General features: G+C 38.3%; 1 protein-coding gene across 14 annotated transcripts in view; it reads left to right on the top strand.

Annotated features, from left to right (window-relative positions):
- The window catches only part of Limch1 (LIM and calponin homology domains 1), a 319,406-nt gene extending 300,098 nt beyond the window's left edge, over positions 1-19,308 (top strand). For 5 of the 14 annotated variants that reach the window (XM_047566848.1, XM_047566850.1, XM_047566849.1 and 2 more), the window contains 9 exons: positions 903-995; positions 2,111-2,215; positions 3,257-3,384; positions 4,917-5,038; positions 6,130-6,253; positions 8,312-8,398; positions 10,024-10,132; positions 12,168-12,270; positions 17,422-19,308. In XM_047566848.1, the coding sequence (XP_047422804.1) occupies positions 903-995; positions 2,111-2,215; positions 3,257-3,384; positions 4,917-5,038; positions 6,130-6,253; positions 8,312-8,398; positions 10,024-10,132; positions 12,168-12,270; positions 17,422-17,447 (897 nt within the window). In that variant the 3' untranslated portion in view covers positions 17,448-19,308. The remainder of the gene's footprint in view (positions 1-902; positions 996-2,110; positions 2,216-3,256; positions 3,385-4,916; positions 5,039-6,129; positions 6,254-8,311; positions 8,399-10,023; positions 10,133-12,167; positions 12,271-17,421) is intronic. The other 9 variants (XM_047566852.1, XM_047566854.1, XM_047566860.1 and 6 more) reach the window with 2 other exon arrangements.
- Positions 19,309-19,907: the final 599 nt, after the last annotated feature.

Raw genomic sequence — 19,907 nt, 5'->3', positions numbered from 1 at the left:
TCCTCTCTTAAACTTTACCATACAATATTGTTTTGATGATAACTTTTTACCTGGAGTTTAAGAGCCCACCATGGGTTGACCAACAGTGGTTTTGAAGAGCATCAGTAAGAACGCCAGTCTGGGCATTCCAGTGAAGTCCTTTTGCTCCTAATAGAGTGGTACCCGGAAGAAATCTCAGTGCCTTCCTGGAAGGTGAAGTGCAGATTGCTTTAGTGTCAGAGAGAGGACTGACAACTGTTGGCCTCAAATAACTGGAGTCTGTGTAGCACACATCAATGATTCCTTTGTCTCTGTCATGTCAGGATGCCGTCCCCAAGGCAGTCAGGTGTCTGTTCTCATTTCAAGCATTATTTTTAATCTCCACTTATTCATCCCTTCTAGTCAGCTGTCAGGAACTCCAGTGTCTGTCTGTCTGTCTCCCCTGCTGCTGCTGGGGATGGAGCCCAGGGTCTCATGCTTGCTAGGCAGGTGCTCTACCACTGAGCTGCGGCCCCAGCCAGCCATGTATTCCTATCACTGGACTAGCAAAACTCATCCCTGCAGGCCCAGGTGAAGCCAGCTGTTGGTTTAGGACCAAACTCAAGCTCAGGAAGATTGTTGGATCTTTTCATCATTCCATCTTTTCTCTTTCCACAAGCAAACTTCTTACTTACGACACTCGAGTAAGTCTATAAAACACAGCAGGAGAAAACACTGCTCTCTTTTGGGTTTTTTTGTTCCTAAAATGTTTCAGGGGCACAAAGTAGTATTTCCCTTTTATGGCATGAATCAATTAGACTCAGACTATCACCACAGGAAGGTACTCTTGCAACATAGTGTACCTGGTGGCTTAGAGGAGGAAAAAAATCCCAATGATGTATGCAGTGGTCAGTTCCAAACCATCTATGGACCTCCCATAACAGGAGAGATACCAGAAGGAGCAGGACAAGCTGAAGGAAGAGTGGGAAAAGGCCCAAAAGGAGGTGGAAGAGGAAGAACGCAGATACTATGAGGAGGTAGGAAATTCCCAAGAAGGAGTTTGACCTTATCATCTCAGTTTCTCAAAGTCTGTTAGCACCTTTTGTGTCTGTGGCATGTGTATGCATGTGGCTGTGTCTGACTGTCTACACTCTCAGCAGGGCCAACCAATCTCTTTAAAAGAATCATATCATAGCCAGGCACAGTGGTACATACCCATAATCACAGCAACTCAGGAGGCTAAGGCAGAAGGATCACAAGTTGGAGGCCAGCCTCAGCAACTTAGCAAGGCCCTAAGAAACTTAGTGAGACCCTGCCTCAAAATAAAAAATAAAAAGGGCTGGGGATGTGGCTCATTGGTGGAGCACCCATGGGTTAGGTCCCCAGTACCAAAAATATTTTAAATTTTTTTTAAATTTTAAAAAAGAGTCATATAGGCTGTAAAAGATAACAGTACCCCCAATATGGCTTGTGGTAAGGGTATGTTGAGCCACCATCAAGGCGATGAAACAATTACATCTGATCACCTATTAAAGTCTGATTCTTGATCAGGCTTAGAGAGAGATGATGAGAAAAAGTCAATTTATTTATTTGTGTATGTGCTTGTTTGTAACAAGCATGTTTGGTCATAATGAATTAATTCTATGAGGATGATTTTGGTATTGAGGCTAAATGAATATATTCTTACTACTGCGTTTACTATTTGGCACTCAAGATATATAGAGAAGAATTCTACTTTGTTTCATTTTATTTATTTATTTTTTAAATAAATGAACAAAACCACATTAAGGAATTTGAAGGTGGCTATGTTTTATGTATGTTATTTAAAATTTGTTTATGATTTAAATTATCATACCTTTTTTTTGGTAGATAGTCAGATCCCTAACAGCATTTCTTAACTGGGCCTCTTGAATCACACTAATTCAGACTTTGGTTTTCTAAATTCAATGTTTATTTCTAAACTATTGCCCATAAAGAGTGTTATATGATTTGCATGCTTTTGGAAAATAAGGTTTTTTTTTTTTAATGCCTTCCTTGTTTGTATGTAGCCTGATATATTTTTCCCCCTGAAGGTTCCTTAGTGTAATTTTTCTCTTTACAAATACTTTTTTTACATTTCCCCCCATTCATTGATTCCTATCCTTCCCTTCAGGAGCGTAAGATCATCGAAGACACTGTGGTTCCATTCACTGTTTCTTCAAGTTCCGCAGACCAATTGTCTACATCCTCCTCTATCACCGAAGGCAGCGGGACAGTGGTGAGGCCGCCCATTAAATGCAATTTGCGACATAAATAAACTCAAGTAGAAGTACAAAACCACAAGGCCAGGTTCCACCCCACAGTCCATGGTTTCAACCCAGGACTAGCTGTCCCCCCAGAATCACATCCGCAGCCACATGGCCTTTTCACTCACTGCATTGCCACTACCGTGCCAAACCCTGGCCTCTTCCTGAGGAGCAGCAGAGTCGTTGCAATGGCCAGATCTGTCCCGACAGCTTGGCAGGCTCTCAGTTAGTGAAGCCATGTGCTGAACGTCCTCACTGCCTCTCTCCTGGGTCGCTCATTCCTTCGATAGGCATTTTCTTCTCGCCATACCATGCGCTCCTTGGCATTGTTTGGTCACAGCAGAGATGCCCACAATATGTTCTCCACCAGCCTCCATAATAATTCCTTCTAACCCCCAAAAACTCCACAAGAAATTGATGTGTCTTTGAGGGCTGGAGAGAGCCTAGATAGGCCCATCTACCTCCACATCCTCCAACAAGGTCATGGAGGTACTGGACAGAAGTCATGCCAAAATCTGCCTGGTCCATAAACTGCATAAGATAAAATATCCCCTGGATACTAGAAAGCTATTTGTCCTGAAATAAGCAGTCCTGTGACTTTATCTTGAAGCCAGGGGTGGGGATTCTTAACTAATTACATTTTATGATAATATTTGAGAGAAATCCAGATTACACATTTATTGTAAATGGTTAGAAATCATTACAGTCATCTAGTTTGAATGACTGTTCTTTAAATTGTAAGGCAATGTGGTTAAAAATTCCTTCATGGGGGAGGGGGAGGGAAGAAGGGCGGGTGGATAGGATCAATGCACACTGTTTCCCTATATGGAAATAGCACAGTGAATCCCACTGATTTTGGATACTTAAAAGATGTTAATAAAAAATTAGAGGGAAAAAAAATAAAAATTTTGTGTTTCCAAAAGAAAAATGCTTCAGATACCCCATGGCCAGAGATAAATGTCATCTAGTGCTTTAAAAATTATATTTGAGCTTGTCCTTGTTTTTCCCCTTAGAATAAAATGGACTTGGAAAACTGTCAAGATGAAGAGAAAGAGAGAAGACAGAAGAAAGCATTCCAGGGGGGTGACAATGACTTATTGCTTAAGACTAGGGAAGGGGATCCACTGGATGAAAAGGACAGGTAAGAGCCCCTCCCAGGCTACCCATGGAAATGCACAAGGTAGGGCTGCTTGTTCATCCCCAGGAAGGGTGCCCATTGCTAATGCAAATCATATTCAGCTTTGAAGTGATCATTCCAGTAATACATTACATAGTGCTCGAACATATTGTAATAGCTCTGAAGTCAGTGTCCTTATGCTCTTGAATATAAATAGCCTTATTTTTACATAAGCACAACCTTTTTTAAATAAGGGGAAACAGTATAAATCATCAAAGAAGGTTTTTTTCTTTTTTTTTTTTTAATCAATTCAAAGCCCCAAACCTAAGAATCAGTCACCTAAAGTGGTAAATGTGTCTCGAGGGACAGAGGTTGAAATGAGGCCCTGACGTACCACCTACTGTGGTTTCACTGTGGACCAGAACTTGGTTGTTAGTATGCCCTTGCCCTAAGAAGTCACATTTACTTTGGGTGATAATATTAAGGATTATCAACTAATTAGTTGGTTGTGAGCAACTGTTGCACCGTGGGCCCCAGTATGTTCTATAGCTCAGAAAAGGAAGCCAGAAACCGCAGGGCCCTCTGAGTGCTCAGACTGGAGCAGACTCTGGTGTAGTGGTGACTGTAATGGGTTCGTTGATTCTACCCCCATGTAACCAAGAAGAAATCTGCAAAGAGCCAGCAGCATGTTCTTTACAAGATAGATGTTTGCCTCTAGGGCCTGAGATATCATATCAGCAAGAGTACATTCATCTGCACACAAGTTCAGCATCCAGAGGGACCCAAAGACATGAAAGGCATTTAAGTGTCATTTCAAACACTGGTCAATTCAAAAGGTCGTCTGGGAGCCAAGCTCTTCTGGTGGGGTTTTCCCTCAGAATTTCCCTTTGCTTATCAGCTAGAAGACCCAGTGAACTGTAAGCTTTAAGAACTAAGAGCCTATGTCCAGAGACTGCATTGTCTCTGGATAAACACATCTGTTTTTAGTTGATGCTGTTTAAAGGGGCTTCTCATTTTATGAAATGAAAATTGCTAGTCAGGAAGACTTCAATGACGCCAAAAAGCATTTACATAAAAAGCATTTTCCCTGGTTCTGCAGACAGGCTTTTAAAATGAACTTTGCTAGTTCCCCAGACTGCCCTTGTCACTAGAAACTCCCCCGTTTTCTCCTTTGTATCTCCTTTCCTTGCACACAGAAGTTCCTGAAAAGCCAATGAACTGCCAAAGGATCTCTACCATAATCCTCCTCTTGTGACAATCTGAGAGATTCCAGTTAGTTCCTGCAACCCTTGAAATGATTTAGAATGCAGAACTTGGTGGACAAGGAGAACATCAGAAATGATCAATTGTGGAGCTTGTTAGATTGGTGGATACTAAAAATGCATAGTATTTTATAATATTTTCAATCTAGTTTAAAAGTAAAAAATATATATAAGCAGTCCCATTTCTTTTTTCAAATTATAATTAGTACTTCTATGCCCTAAGGGATAGAGTAAGTAAATTCAATCCAGTTGCTTTTTCCCTTGTTCCAAAATAATGTTTCTTTATTTTAACAGCCTAACTCAAGGACCCTTGGCTGACACTGAGACTCCCATAGCAAGAGGAATCCATCAAGAACATCAGCTGGATACAGAGACTGGTGCTCCACACTGTGGGGTGAACCCACAGCTAGCTCAGGGTAAGAATGGAGAAATTTAACCTCCATGTTTAAATTATTCTAAGACCCTTCACATTGTCCAGACAAATATGACCTTTGTTGATGAAAGCTTCTCTCTAAAAGCCTGGACTTCTACTTTATGCTAAATATATGATTAAGAAATTTCCACCCCACATCTGCAGATGTCATACAATATCTTTGGGGACCAGTAAGACCTGAGCAGGTTTTGGCACTTTAAAAAAAAAAAAAAAAAAAGTAACTTTACAGAAAACCGTTGACCTTCATGAGCAGTGCATTTTGAGCCATTCTCAAATTCCCCAAATCCACCAATGGATATAATCTCCCCATAAAGTGCTTACAGAAGAGTAGAATCCACACAGCTGAGTTGAAATGCAGATGCTGAAAGTTGAGAAGGTCCCACCAGCTCGCCTCCACGAGCCACCACCATCATTCTCACCTTTGTCTCCCACACACCAGACTCACCACTGAATAAAATCGACATGCATTCCTCAGCAAAGCGATCCCACTCTACAGGATCATTCCTTAGAGGACTGAAGCTTAAATGTCAAATCCATGAATGCCTCAAGGCTTCTGCATCTAGACCACTCTTTGAGTTTGAATTTCATGTTTGTGTGGGTTTTTAGCTTATTTGTTTAATTTTGTTTATTTACTTATTTTATTTTTTAACCACTAAGGACACTTTGAGAATGTCTACTACTAGCAGACACTTCCTGACTTAATCTAGAAGCAGAGGGATTGTATAAAGTTATGGGTGCTTACCTTTTCGGAATTTTCCGTTCCACGTTGTAATTACAACCACCCAAATTTGCTTCCTTTGATGCATAAGAAGTCAGAGTTTTTAGTACTGTTGTGAAGCAGAAGAACCTGGTCTTACCCAAAGTATTTAACCAGTTAAGTTCCAGATCTCTTTTCCTTCCATAACTAATTCACAGTGCCACAGATAACCAGGCCTCTCTAGCCACTGTGTGCCCGCAGTCTGTGTGAAATTGCCGCCAGACCTCAGCAGGCATTAGCCCTTTAAATCAAGTGACTTATTAGGCAATATGGTGATTTTACTAAGCACAGAATTTATGTTCTTTACTTGGCCTTAGATCTATCCCAGAATCAACAGATATCGAACACACCAATGCACATGTCGGAAGATGTGAAGCCAAAAACCCTCCCATTGGATAGAAACATTAACCATCAGATTGAGTCTCCGGGTGAAAGGCGAAAGTGAGTAACCAAATAAGATGGATCTGAGAGTCCTTTTCTAAAAATGTGTTGACTTGGAAGTAGAAAAATTGAAACTTTGAGATGGCAAGATGTCAGCAGCATTTTTCTGCTTTGTCTCAATTTAATCTCAGAGACAAGGTAAAAGATATTTATGGAAGTTTGGGACAGTCTTCCTGACAAGTAAATATTGAGTGTATCAATATACAAAAGACAAAGTTATACTCTTAACCCAGAAATCTAAATATTGGATAGAATTTGCAGTCTATTACATTAGTAATTTATTTTGAGTTATCTCAGAGTACACAGACAAAATATTATTTTAAGGAAAAAATTGTTATTCTGTAAGTTACTATGCTTTTGTTAAGGATACATTTTAATTTTGTAAAAACTGTATTTTGGGGTGGGGTTATAGGCCAGAGGTGGAGTGCCTTCCTAGCATGCATAGGGCCCTGGACTTCATCCCCAGTGCCATGAAAAAAAGCAAAAAAAAAAACAAAAAAAAAACTATTTTCTCAATAATAGTAGTAACTATTTTTATCATTTTTAAGCCTTTCAATATAATAGGCACTGCCTTGAAGATTTTACAAATATTTCTCTCCTTTTTATACATTAAATCACTGAACCTCCCAGGAATTTTATGAGGTTGACGTTCCTATTTTACAGATGAGGAAATTGAGGCGCAGGGAAGTTAAATAACTTACCCAAAGTATTTGACCAGTTAAGTGGTAGAAGAGCTCAAAATTAACCCAGTTTTATAGCAAGATCATATTTAAGCCAGAGGTTCTTTATCATCACCGTTTCAAAATATAACATTCATTATACGGTGATGATAAAGAACCTCTGGCTTAAATATGATCTTGCTATAAAGGTCCTAGGGAGGCAAGTGCCAGGGCCAAAATTTGAATCCAGGAGGACTGACTTTCTGTGTTTAGACTCCAGAATCAATGGAAGCTAGAGTCACTTGGAGGTACTGTTATGTCCATATGGCGGTCACTTTCAGCCTTTCTAAAGCAGTGGTGTCTACACTGCAGGTTAATACATGAGAGTATAACATTTTGGAGAAGACAAGCTGCCTGAGGAGAAGGCTAGGGTGGCCCAGGGCTCAGGAAATGAGGCTGAGAGCAGTCAGGTGACAGATGGGTTTGCTCTGTCTGCTTCCACCTTGGCATTTTCTTTTTCCTTGTTCTTCTCTATGCTGCGCCCCCTTTCTGTACTCTACTAATCTAAATGAAATGAACTTTTAAAAGCCAGAGCAGCTGAGTCAGGCAGGGTTCCTCTGTGAAAGCCTGCTGGCGGCTTCAGGCTGGGGCCCGTAAGATTCACCACTGCCTGTGGCATCATGGCCATGGAGTTCTTTAAACCCTTCGTGGAATGTATCCAAGGTGGACACCCCCTTGATGAAAAAGAGCTCCTTGAAGGTCTGCCCATTTTTCTGGGCTCTTCTAAAGAGTTTCCCCTGGGCTGGGACTGCAGCTCAGTGGCAGAGCACTTGCCTGGCATGTGTGAGGTACTGGGTTCGATTCTTAGCACCATGTAAAAATAAATAAAATAAGGCATTCTGTTAAAAAATTTTTTTCCAATGTATCCCTACTTACATTTACCCTCCCACTAAGTCCATAGTTTTATATCTTACTCAGTGTGCAAAGGCAGTTCAGCAAATAAATTGAAAAACTCAACTAAAGAAGATTTCAACTAAACAGAAAGATTAGAAAAATATTCTATTCAGTAATGCCAGCCTGGTTTTGATTTTAAGTAGCCAATGCATGGACGATCCTTGCTGAACAGAATTACTATTTCTGTTTTTTGGTTTTTTTAGGGAGGTTTTATTTTTTGTTTGTTTGTTTTTTTGGAGTTTTGTTGTTTTTTGGTTTTTGTTGTTTTTTGGTTCGGTTTTTCTTTTTTTTTCTTCCTTTCTTTTTTTTAAGTACCACTAGAAGACTGTGGTCTCTAATTTGGTTATCAAGGAAGTTTTGTTTTCTAAAATCTAAAATGTCTTTTCTTGTGGGGTTGGGCCTCACTTTTCTTGTCATAATTTTTGGTTCCTTTACCATGTTACAGGAAAAGCCCTCGAGAGAACTTCCAGGCTGGGCCCTTGTCCCCCTGTTCTCCCACCCCTCCTGGCCAGTCACCAAACAGGTACAAGAGGTTAGCAAGCCTTTTTGAGGCTGCTTTGTTGGGTCTAGATCTTGCCAAGCAGAATTTCAGCCAAATAAGCCCTTGCCAAGTGCTTTTGAGGCATTTCCTCCCCCATGTCTCCTCTGACACACACAGAGCCCCCGTCTGCCTCCAGACTCATCAGCCAGCCTTAGCCAAAGTCAGGTGTGTGGCGCTGGCATGGTGGCGGCCACAGGGCTTCAATATTATTGTGTGGAACCTATAATCTAATAATAAAATCCACCAGACAGTCACTAGGTTCCTCTGCTGGCGCCTTTCCCTGCAAGACACGTGGCCCTTCCAGTCAGGATCCACTGACGCTCTGGAGAACCAGTTAGAGGCTGGGGAAGGAAACTCCATTCTTCTTTTTTAACCTCTCTAGCCCTCTAACAATTGCTTCTGCATTAATTGGGCCCCATGATATTTTTTAAAATTGTCTGTTCCATTCACTGGAGAGACACAGTAGTTGGTACCCAGAGGTTTTCATTGATGTAGAAATTTCATTTAACTACTAGATAAGAAGGAAATACTAATAAATAGGGTTTGATTAGGCCAACCCTCTTTCTTTCCTGTGGTCTGCCTTTCTGTTTCCCCTGTCCCGCTGTACCATGTTAACTTCAAATGATTTTGCATATTTTACGCTTTTCAGGGCTGGGGATGTAGCACATTGGTAGGACACTGGCCTTGCCTGCCTGAGGCCTGGCCCTGAGTTCAGTTCTCATGCTTTTCTAGCCATGAGCATCACTGAGATCTGATCTTAGCTGTAGAAAGGTCGCATCTAGCCATCTGCTTTCAGATGGGGTGTCGACCGTGACCTCCGCTGGTGTTGTTCTATTGAGTTGGACTCTAGTCCGTTGCTGGGTCCTGTGCTGCAGGGGTACAGGGAGAGGTAGGTACAACCCTGCCTCTAGAGACCTACTCAGGGAGGAGGCAAGTGCCTGAATTACAGATTTGTAATGTTTGCACTGGAAGATGTGGCAGAAATCATCTAGTCCAGCCCTCTCATTCTGTAGGGGGAAGGAAATCCCAAGTGAGTTCTCTATGGCAGATCACAGAACTTGGTGACAGAGCAGGAATCACATCCTATAACTCAGGGCCTCTGCCTAGTACCTGTTCTGCTATATCACAACTGACTATTTTTAAACATTTCTTCCCTTAAGTAAAGAGAAATGCCCTAGTGGGCCAATGAACCTATTTATGGAAAAAATGTTAGAGCAACATTGAAACCTTAGCACAACTAAACTTGATTTTCTTTTAGGGCTTTTGAAAACATATGATAAACATATTGAATCATTCCAAGGTGTTTGAATAGACTACCACACAGAATTCTCGGAACAAATAACTTAAACACACACACACACACACACACACACACACACGCACACCAGAGTCAGTACCACCATGAGGACTATTGTATTCAATAGTCCTAGCAGTTGTTTGCAATTTACATTTAATGCTTGATTTTCTGTTTATTGTCAATTTGGTCATTCCCATTTTGTTCATGACATAAACATTTTTTAAAAATCCACAATTCCATTTTCACATGAGGTTACATGTTTACATATTTGACTATTCTAAACTGAAGGTTTTATTATTACATGTATTTTTAAATCTAGGTCTATAAGCGGGAAGAAGCTGTGCTCTTCCTGTGGGCTTCCTTTGGGAAAAGGAGCTGCCATGATCATCGAGACCCTCAATCTCTACTTTCACATCCAGTGTTTTAGGGTACGTACTCAATGCTTTTCTCTCCAAGTGCAATTTTGTGATGTCTGTGGCTTCGTCCTACACTGAGAAATACCTCCTGGAAATCCAGGAGACCTTTCTTGTGAGCCCCCACCACAAGTGGTACCGACATGTGGGTAGACTCCATCCTTCAGGATTAAGCTCTCCAATCCCAAATCCCTCTGGAATGTCAGGGTAGAAGAAGCAAAACAGACTTGTGCGATTTGTCTTCACTAAACAGTTTTTGTTGCTTAAGAGTACAGCAGGAAGCTGAGAATGGAATACCAGGAGACAAGGAAGCTTTCAAATCTTTTAGGGCCATCTGGATTTATTTGGAATGTAACGTCTTGCTGTTTCTTAAACCCTTATGATTCCATATCCAAGAGTTTTAATCTTTGACCAATGGATGATTTTCTACCAAATAAGTGGTTACAACTAATTGCAAAGTTGTAGTTCTCAGAATGAGTATGTCTATAATCTCAAGTTGAATATTGATCTCTCAGAGAAGCTCATCTAGACTGTCAGTTGCCTTTCTTATAGACCTTTATAGAGCCTTTCATGGTCTTTATCACTCATTGTCAAATTATTTATCATCTCCTCTAGCAAACTATAAACTCCATATGGCATCGGTCTTGCTTACAACTGTTTCCTCTATATCTAGCAGAGTAGGCATCAATTCATGTTTTTAAAATGAATGAATCAACAAACTAAAAATGAAGAGGCCTAGATTCTAGTACCAGTTCTCCTACTAAAAGTAAGGTGAACTAACCAGTTATACCAGAGGTGCTATAAAATTTATAAGTGGAACTAGATCAGTATATCACATTCTTTTTTTCCACTCAAGGACACATTTCAAAATAATACATAATTTTTGAAGATAAACCTTTTGTCTCTGAATAAGAGTCATTTTTTTCTCTGCATAATACTGATAAAACTTTCTTTTTCATTCTGGAATTTGTCCTACTTCCTATTGATAACTTTCTTGGCTATAAAGTAAACTTGTAAGAGTTTAAAATAAATCTCACTTTGCCTATAAGCTGAGATAGTCAATGAAGTTGTTGCCAAATTATTAATTTAATACCTGTAATCACATGAAAATAAGACTTAATCATAGACAAAACACAATGTAGTTACAGCTTGGAACTGTATGAAGCCCCCTCTGCTCCAGGTGACCTTAGAACATGAACAGGAGCTAAAGCCTGGACCAATTCCACTTTGTCTGATACAAAGAGCAGAGCATCTCCAAAGCCTTCTTCTGCACTCAGGTTGATTGACTGAAAGGAGATCTGTCCCTGTAGATTTTTTCCTCTGGGTATCATTGTCTTTGATGTGGAAATACAAAATGGAATGGCTGTTTCCTAGTAACTCTGATCTGGTGATACCAACAATGCTGCAAGGCCTTTGAAGGCTACTGATAGACAAGTTTTAGTTGATAATGCATTGACCATATGTTTATTCAAAACCACCAAGGTTTAATCTAATGAAAATGGTTCTTCCATCTTGACTGAGAAATAGTATATCACAAATGTTTAAAGGTTAGACTTTGGAGTCCATCACATAAACACACCAACTTCACAACCTTGAGACAAATCAACTACCTTCTCTGAACCAATATCTTTCTCTGTAAAATACTAGGAGTTAGGATGAAATCCTGAAAATATATTTTATTTTTGCTATACATTAACTCCCAGTTCAGTATCTAACACATAATTGATGTTCAGCAAATGTCAAGATTGTAAGCCAGAAGTGATGATACAAGCTATTAAGGAGGCTAAGGCAGGAGGATCCCAAGTTTGAGGCCAGACTCATCAACTTAGTGAGACTCTCAGCAACTTAGCAAGACCTTGTCTCAAAATAAAAAATAAAAAGGGTTGGGGATGTAACTCAGTAGTAAAGCACCCCTGGGTTCAATGCCCAGTATTGCACAAAGAAAAAAAATGTCAAGATTGTAAAAATGATTATATGTTATCCATGTAAACAGTAAGCATGATAAAGAATATCTTATGCATCTTATAATACCTGATCCTTTCTCCTCTAGTGTGGAATTTGTAAAGGACAGCTTGGAGATGCAGTGAGCGGGACGGATGTTAGGATTCGAAATGGTCTTCTGAACTGTAATGATTGCTACCTGCGATCCAGAAGTAAGTGCTGGGGGAGAACCCAGGATGAGCGAGTGTAATCAAGTGCCTTTCATAGGATCCAGCTTAGGAGTTAATATGTTTTTCTGCATCAGTTGACACTCCTACCTGAGAGAAAGGATTCTTACGAGCTAGGTAAAAGAAATGATAATGAAATAACCTCTTATTTACCACTGGTTTCTTACTGGAAGTTATTGCTAATGTGAAAATATTTTTATCTGGTTTATATTTTATCATTTATATTCTGTTACATGAATGTACCAGCAGATAAAAACTATAGACAAAGTTTGAGATGTTGCCTGAGCCCATCAAGGGGATTTCAGTGAGCTAGAAGGAAGACAGAAGGTCTGGAACACTTCGTCCAGGCATGTTTTTCCAAGACCAGTGCTGTTTGGTCTTGGATGGTTAAATGTGAAGACTGACTCTCCAACATGTATCAAAGCAAGCTCCAGTTCCTCAGTGTGGCTGTGCCCTACGCTCAGGAGTTTCATTACATAAAATGCAGTTGTTCTCAACAAAATGATGGATTCTACTTTTCTGTGAATCGTCCTAATCCCATTCCCCAGTCCTCCATACCTTAGTACATAATAATATCTTCACAAATATTTGCTGTCCTGGAGCTTCTTGGAAGCTCCTTTTAAAAGGCAGCTTCCTGCTGCCTTTTAAAAGCTCCTACCTGGGTCTAACCAGAAAGGTTCATGTTCCTTTGAGAGACACCAGGGGGTGCTGTGGCCCAGCTGCTGTTCAGAAGATCTGAATATAGCCGAGGCTTGCCTCTGAATCTTTCCTCTGTGGTTGATAGAGTCCTCTACTGACAACAGGAGACCTTTGAATGCAACTTGTTCAGGCAGAAACGACTCTTTAAAAAAAAAAACTTGAATGAAAAGATGAAATTCAGAAATGCTTTATACTTTTTCAAAGTAACATTTTAATCACTACATGGGTCTTTAAATCTGCATGACTGAAGACTTCAAAGATTGAAATTAAGTTGTTTTATAGCTGTAAACTTAGTAAATTCAAAGAAATATATACCTATTAATAAAATTGCGGAAAATAAAAATTAAATCAAACCCAGGTGATTTTGATGTATGATAAATCTTTGACTTGAAGTTCAACAGTTCCAACTTGGAACTACTGCCTTCAAACTGGACTATTTATACCCTGTGCAAAATATATGACAATAGTTTTATATATATATATATGTATATATATATATAAACATATTAGAATATGGTGTAAATAATATACCATAAATATCATAAACATATACACACGCATACATATACAAATACATAAACACATGTATAACGTATAATAATTATAAATGTATTCTTTAACCTGGAATTTTGTTTTGTTTTGACACACTAGAAAGGAAAACTAAACACTTTTTTGCGGTTTCACGGTGTTTTTTTCCATCATCCTCTATAAATTATACTTCTCACAACCTCAGTGATGCAGCTGAATGTGAATCACAGAACCAGAAGAGGGCAGTGTTAGCTTGCAGGATGTGCAGGAAGATTTGAAAAGCGCTGTAGGTCTGAATTTCTTTCATCATTTAGAGTGCTTGGAGAATGCCAACAGAGACCAAGCCTGAGCCCACCTCTGGGTGACAGTGACCTGTTTCCATCCAGATTTTTGTTTAATTGACAAGCTGGGTGATTCACTGTTGTTTCTTTTGGAAATTAGCTTGTTGAATCTAGGCCAGGAATTTTTCTCTTTATGTGTAAAGGACGTTAACAATTTTTAATTCCAAATCTAAAGAACCATGGAGTTACTGCCACAAGATGAAATAAGAAAATGATTTGGAGGTAGACTGTGGCTACAATTTTTTCCTTATTTTACTTCTTATAAGATCAAATAATCCTTGGTAGGATTTTTTAGAATTCTAAGAAATACTAAAGAAGAAAGAAAAAAAAAAAAAAAACATTATCTCTCTGCCTAGATACCTCTATGGATATTCAAAAGCATGAATGAATAAATAAATGGAAGTTATAAATGATATATTTGAAAAAATGAATTGTTTAGAAATATAACAAATTGAAAGTAAAAATCTTCAAAGTTATCACTTTCTAATAATTTCTTGGGGGCAGGGACAGAATGGATGTTCATATATGCTTACATACACCTGCACACCTGGAGATACATATGTGTATGATGGAGATACCTGAGTATGTCTTGGGTTTTACTACACAAACATGGTAATCATATAGTCATGGTGTTCTGTACTTTAATTTTGTTACTCTTGTTTTTCATTTGCTATACATAGCAATTTTTCCATTTACCATGCTCATTTTCCTCATTCCTTTTCATGGCTTTTTAGTAGCTGGCTACAATCCTATTGTATGAACTTACTATCATTTAACACCAATTCTCAGTGAATGAACACTTTATTTCCAATTTTTAGTTTTTAGGGTTTTTTTTTTGTTTTTTTTTTAATGCTCCAGGGAACATCCTTGTCTCTACCTTGATGAACATTTGAAAGCATCTCCAAAGATAGATTCTGAGCAGTAGAAAGCAGAGTTAAAAGGCATGTGCTTTTAAATTTTTCAGCTATCTTGCCTAACCATTGTTTAGAAAGCACAACATCTCCCCTCCCCTTTCCTCTTCCACACCAATAGCAGCTCTGGATATAGCCATGTGGTAAAAAATCTCCACTCTAGCTGGGCACAGTGGAACATACCTGTAATCCCAGCAAGTCAGGAGGCTGAGGCAGGAAGATAACAAGTTCAAGGCCAGCCTGGGCAACTTAGAGAACCCTATCTCAAAATAAAATAAAAAGGGGTTGGGGATGTAATTCAATGGCAAAGCCCTGCCTGCATTGAATCCCATTACCAAACAAACAAACAAAAAACTACTCTGGCTGAGGCATAATCCAGTGATAGAACACTTGCCTAGCATGCACAGAACCTGGGTTCTATTCTCAGCCCTGCAAAAAAAGAAAAAAAGATTTTTTTTTTTTCTACTAGCAGAGAAAACTCATTGCTCTGGGTTTGTATTTCTTTATGAGTTTGAACATCTTATCATGTGTTTAGTCAACACATTGTTTTTGTTTTGTTTTGTTTTGTTTTTTTGGTCTTCCTTTTGGGTACTGGGCATTGAACTCAGGGCCTTCAGCCTACTGGGCAAGCACTGTACCCCTGAGCTGCATCTCGGGTCTAAGTTACTTCTCCTTTGTCCATTTTTCTGTTCGTGCCTGATTTGAGTTCTCTGTGGATTAAGAACATTTTCCCTTCGTTATGTTTGCTGCACATTGTAGTTAGTATTGGTTCTTATACTTCATGATTTATTTTCAGACAAAAAATTTTTACTTTAGGTAATATAACTTTTTTGTTTCCTTTTTGGATTCGAGGTTTCATGTAATACTTTTAAAAAATGCTTTCTCTTCAAAAGGTATAAATAAACTGAGCTGAGATTTCTCGTAGAATTTTTTGTTTTCTTTTTCATGTGCAAATATGAGATCATCAAAAATTACTTTAGAATTAAAAATTAGCTAGATATCCAGCCTCATTTTTTCTCAATTTTTTGAATATCACTTAATGAACAATTCCTTTTATTCTCACTGATTTGAAATGCTAAATTTCGTATAAACTAAGTTCTCATATATATTTAAGTCTGTTTCTAGATATTTTGTTTTATTAACCAATTTACTCTCCATTACTGAATGGTTTTAATTATTGTAGCTTCATCATATGCTTTAATATTGTGTAATAATGGCTACATTCTCTCTAATTATTTTCCCAAAATTTTCCTAACTTCTCCTATGTTAATTTTTCCAGATAAACGTTAGCATCCTTTTAGGCTAATTTTAATTAAGTCAACACATGACAGGAGAGCGCCCAGCATATGAGAATACTGCTCATTTCTTTCTTGGTGTCCTAAAAAATAAAAGATTTACTTATACTTATGACTAGGCAGAGGAGATAATAACTTGACTTGAGAAGCATAAAATACACTTGAATTGGTTGAATATATCCCAGATGCAATAAAAGAGTCAGAATGGGAAGAAATGGCTAAAAATCACTTTCCTTTCTTTTTTTGTTTCCCTTTGATCTGAGTTGAGAAGAGGGGAGATGGATTGGGGTGAAGGGTGGTTTACATCATTGGCATTCCAAGAGAAAAAAAATAATATTGTTTGGTGAAATAATAAGACCTGAATATATAATCCTATTTTCTCCAAGTAACTAGTCACATTTAAATGAAATTTTCCTCTTGGAGGGAGAAGTAGCATAACAACATATTAAAATGCAATTCCTAAAAGCAATGTAAACAGTTTTAAGTTCATATGTAAATGGGAATGGAAGTGCAAAACAAATTACCTGTCATGATTCAAGCTGTCACGTGTTTAACTCGTGCCATTTGTGCTTGGGTGTTGGGTGCCTGTGTCTTTGAACATGGGTTCTGTTCCATCACTCGCTCTCCTGAAATGCATTTAATGCAAACCACTGGGGTCTTTTCTAATGCTGTGATTTACCTTGGCACAAGGAACTTAATCCCTTCCTGATAGGGGTGCCAAATAAAATTCAAGATGCCCAATTAATTTTTTTAATTTAAATTTCAGATAAACAATGTAGTTTGCTATAGTACTATACATACCTTAAAAATATTGCCAAATGTTGCCTGCTTTGGATTTAGCATAAGCATGTTCCAAATTTGCCATATCAAATACACTTGTCCTAAAGAAGTATGCATTGTTCATCTGAAATTTCACTGGGTGTTTGGTATTTTTGCTAAGTCTAGCAATCCTATTTCTAGATCATATGTCAAATTCCTCCCTTTTCAATTGGCTTCTTCTTAAACCAAAACCTAAAGAAACTGAGAAAAAAATATTTTCTTGCTTATTTGCTGCAGAAGACAAAATAGAAAGCGTGATGGGGAGATGGCTTGGTTTAGGAAGAATCCAGAGAAGTTGAACTAAACTTCAGTGGGTTTGTACCATCTGGGCACCTTGCTAAGTGGGTGTAAGATGCTAACATGGATCTGAATTGCTCACAAACTCCAGGCATACTGTATGTCTTTAGACCATGCTTTAAGGAGCAAGGTGGTACATGGGGAAGAGACTTGGGCAAAGGTCATTGCTAATTTGGACATTTTTTAAAAAATATTTGAAGCAATAAATGTTGATGCACCAAGGTTGCTCTGTTTGCTTTCTTACAGGTGCTGGCCAACCTACAACATTGTGACTTGGTTTTCAAGCTTCCACATCACTCACTGTTCTTTATTGAGAGTGTCCCCTGGCAATTGCTTAACAAACCCCCAAGTTCAGGGGCTTCTCAACATTCATCTAATTTCTGAAAGGCTCTTCGAAAGGTTCTGTCTGTTCTTTTATAGCACAGTGTTTGTTTTTCCTGATTTTCTGTTGTTGCTTTTGTGAGGTTATTTTTCCCTCATGTTCTTTTGCATTATACAAAAGAATACTGAATTGTAATGATCCTGAATAGTTCAAAAAAAAGGTTTTTGCATGGCCAAACAGGCTTGCAGTTTAAAATATTATTCTCTTCTTTGGGAGGTAACTAAAGGATGCAATAAACCTGTTATGTTTTAGTATTTCTAGAAATTAAACACTTTATGTTTACAGAATTGAGCTGCAGAAAGTGCAAGACATGCCAATTTGAGACATGTGGTGTTCTAAGACAGGAGCATAAATTTAATGCATTTCAGAAAAACTAAGCATCACAGTGAGCTCTGTCTCTGAGCTATAACTTGTTTTTAATGCAAAGACACGAGTCTGATAATATATACTGTAATCCTGAAAACATTTGTGTTACTCATCTTTTGAGGTAGAAAATTAAACCAATAAATTATTGCACTGTTAGTATTAGATTTGTGTATCTTGGAAGTTACATCATTAATATAGGCTGGTCCATCAAATAAAGAGAACCTTTGCAATATCAGCTAGACTTACACTCTAGGACATTGCCAAAGGGTAGGAAGACACCAGAGTGAAATACTTCAGTCATCGTTTCCAAACTTATTACCAAAATCTATGAGAAAGTTTAATCTTGAAGACAGTGGTGGGTTCATGATAGCCATGAGACCTGAGTTGCTTGCTTCTTCCCAGACACTAGATCAGGAGTCTTCAATAAGAGGCTTAATATGAGGAATGGACATGAGGCCATCTTTGGGTGTGATCACTGCTCACCCTACCTGCAAGTTCTCCTTGAGGGCACGCTGCACAGGTATCTAAAGAAAAGCATTAAATCAGTCCACTCTGATGGAATCCACATGATATACAATGCAATAAGCCACTGATATGTGATCAGCAAGAACCTACAACTCAGATTGTGTCCTGCCCACTCCTGTGGACATCTGAGCTCCATTGTTCTCCTACATCACCTCCTTTACTATCGAGAATTCTGGACCTTGCTCATGGAGTTTAGAAAGAAACTCTTGTGGAGACCTGGCTTATTTTCTGCCCTCTATGATAAGTTTCAGCTGGACAAGAAAGGAATCAAGTGACTAAAAACCATCAAAATTTAGATCTCCAGGCTGTTTAAGACTGGGGAAAGGGGGACTATTTATTCTGCCTTAAAATGATGGCAAATAAGTGAAGATGACCTCTTGTGAATGTAGGATATGGATACACTCCCAATAGGTTAATGTAGTCATAAAAAGAGGTCAAGTAGATTTTTCTTTATGTAAGCAATAATTTTTTCCTGTGTTCTATCGAGTATGGCTAGCAATTATTTATTTCCATGCTAGACGGTTCTTTGCATGTGGGTTCCATGTAGGTACAGAAATTTCCTCAGCCACTGGTGGTATTTTGACCACTTTGTCATTTGGATGAGCTGTCATTGGATTGAAATCTATACACCATTTCATTAAAAATTGTGCCTTAGAAAATGCAAAGCTGTTGCACATGGTCAGCAATGAATTATGGATACAGTATGTCACAGAGAGATGAAGTCACTTCCAAGTTCCCATGACTTCTCATGGAGGTGTTTGCTGTTTTACAGGAAAAAAAAAAGTTAAAAAGAAAATAAGGAAAAATTTAAAAGAAAAAAGTTTTGAAAATGTACATATTAAGTCCAATATTTTGATTAACCACCTGCATGTTTTATTAAATATTTTGATAATGTGGATGTTTACACTTTGCATGATATTAGCAGAGTACTTTATGCACAAAACATGTACAATATGGTCATTCATAACTGATTTTTATAGAATACTTTTTACATGCGGAACTCCATCCATTATGTGAGGATTATATGAATATTGCACATTCTCTTCTGGTTTCACAGACCCATTTATACATATTTCTTAGTGAGACTCATTGTACATGTATTGAAGCTAGAATTGAGTCAAGAAAAATAAAGCCCTATTCTCCAACTGCAAAACGTGCTTTCCCATAATGAACACTAGTCACCAGCACAGAATAATCTCCAACATTTTCTAAATTCTAATTGCCAACTGTTTCTATTTCTATTTGATTTATATTTCATTTGGAGTCGGTTACATGGCAGCTTAGGCAGACTAGATCTTGTTTTTCCAATGCAGTAAGATGAGTATGATCTATTTCTTTTCAAATAATCTTTGAGATCCCAGGAAAAAAAAAATGTTCTGCGCTGTTGAGCTATAATGTAAATGTGTTTGTTTAAAAAACAGATGAGGCAAGTGAGTGATTTATTGTTCCTGAGGAAGTA

Source organism: Sciurus carolinensis, chromosome 10 (genome assembly GCF_902686445.1).
Source record: "Sciurus carolinensis chromosome 10, mSciCar1.2, whole genome shotgun sequence".
Lineage (NCBI taxonomy): Eukaryota > Metazoa > Chordata > Mammalia > Rodentia > Sciuridae > Sciurus > Sciurus carolinensis.
The sequence above is the reverse complement of the archived record's forward strand: the minus strand, read 5'-3'. Positions and strand labels throughout refer to the sequence as shown.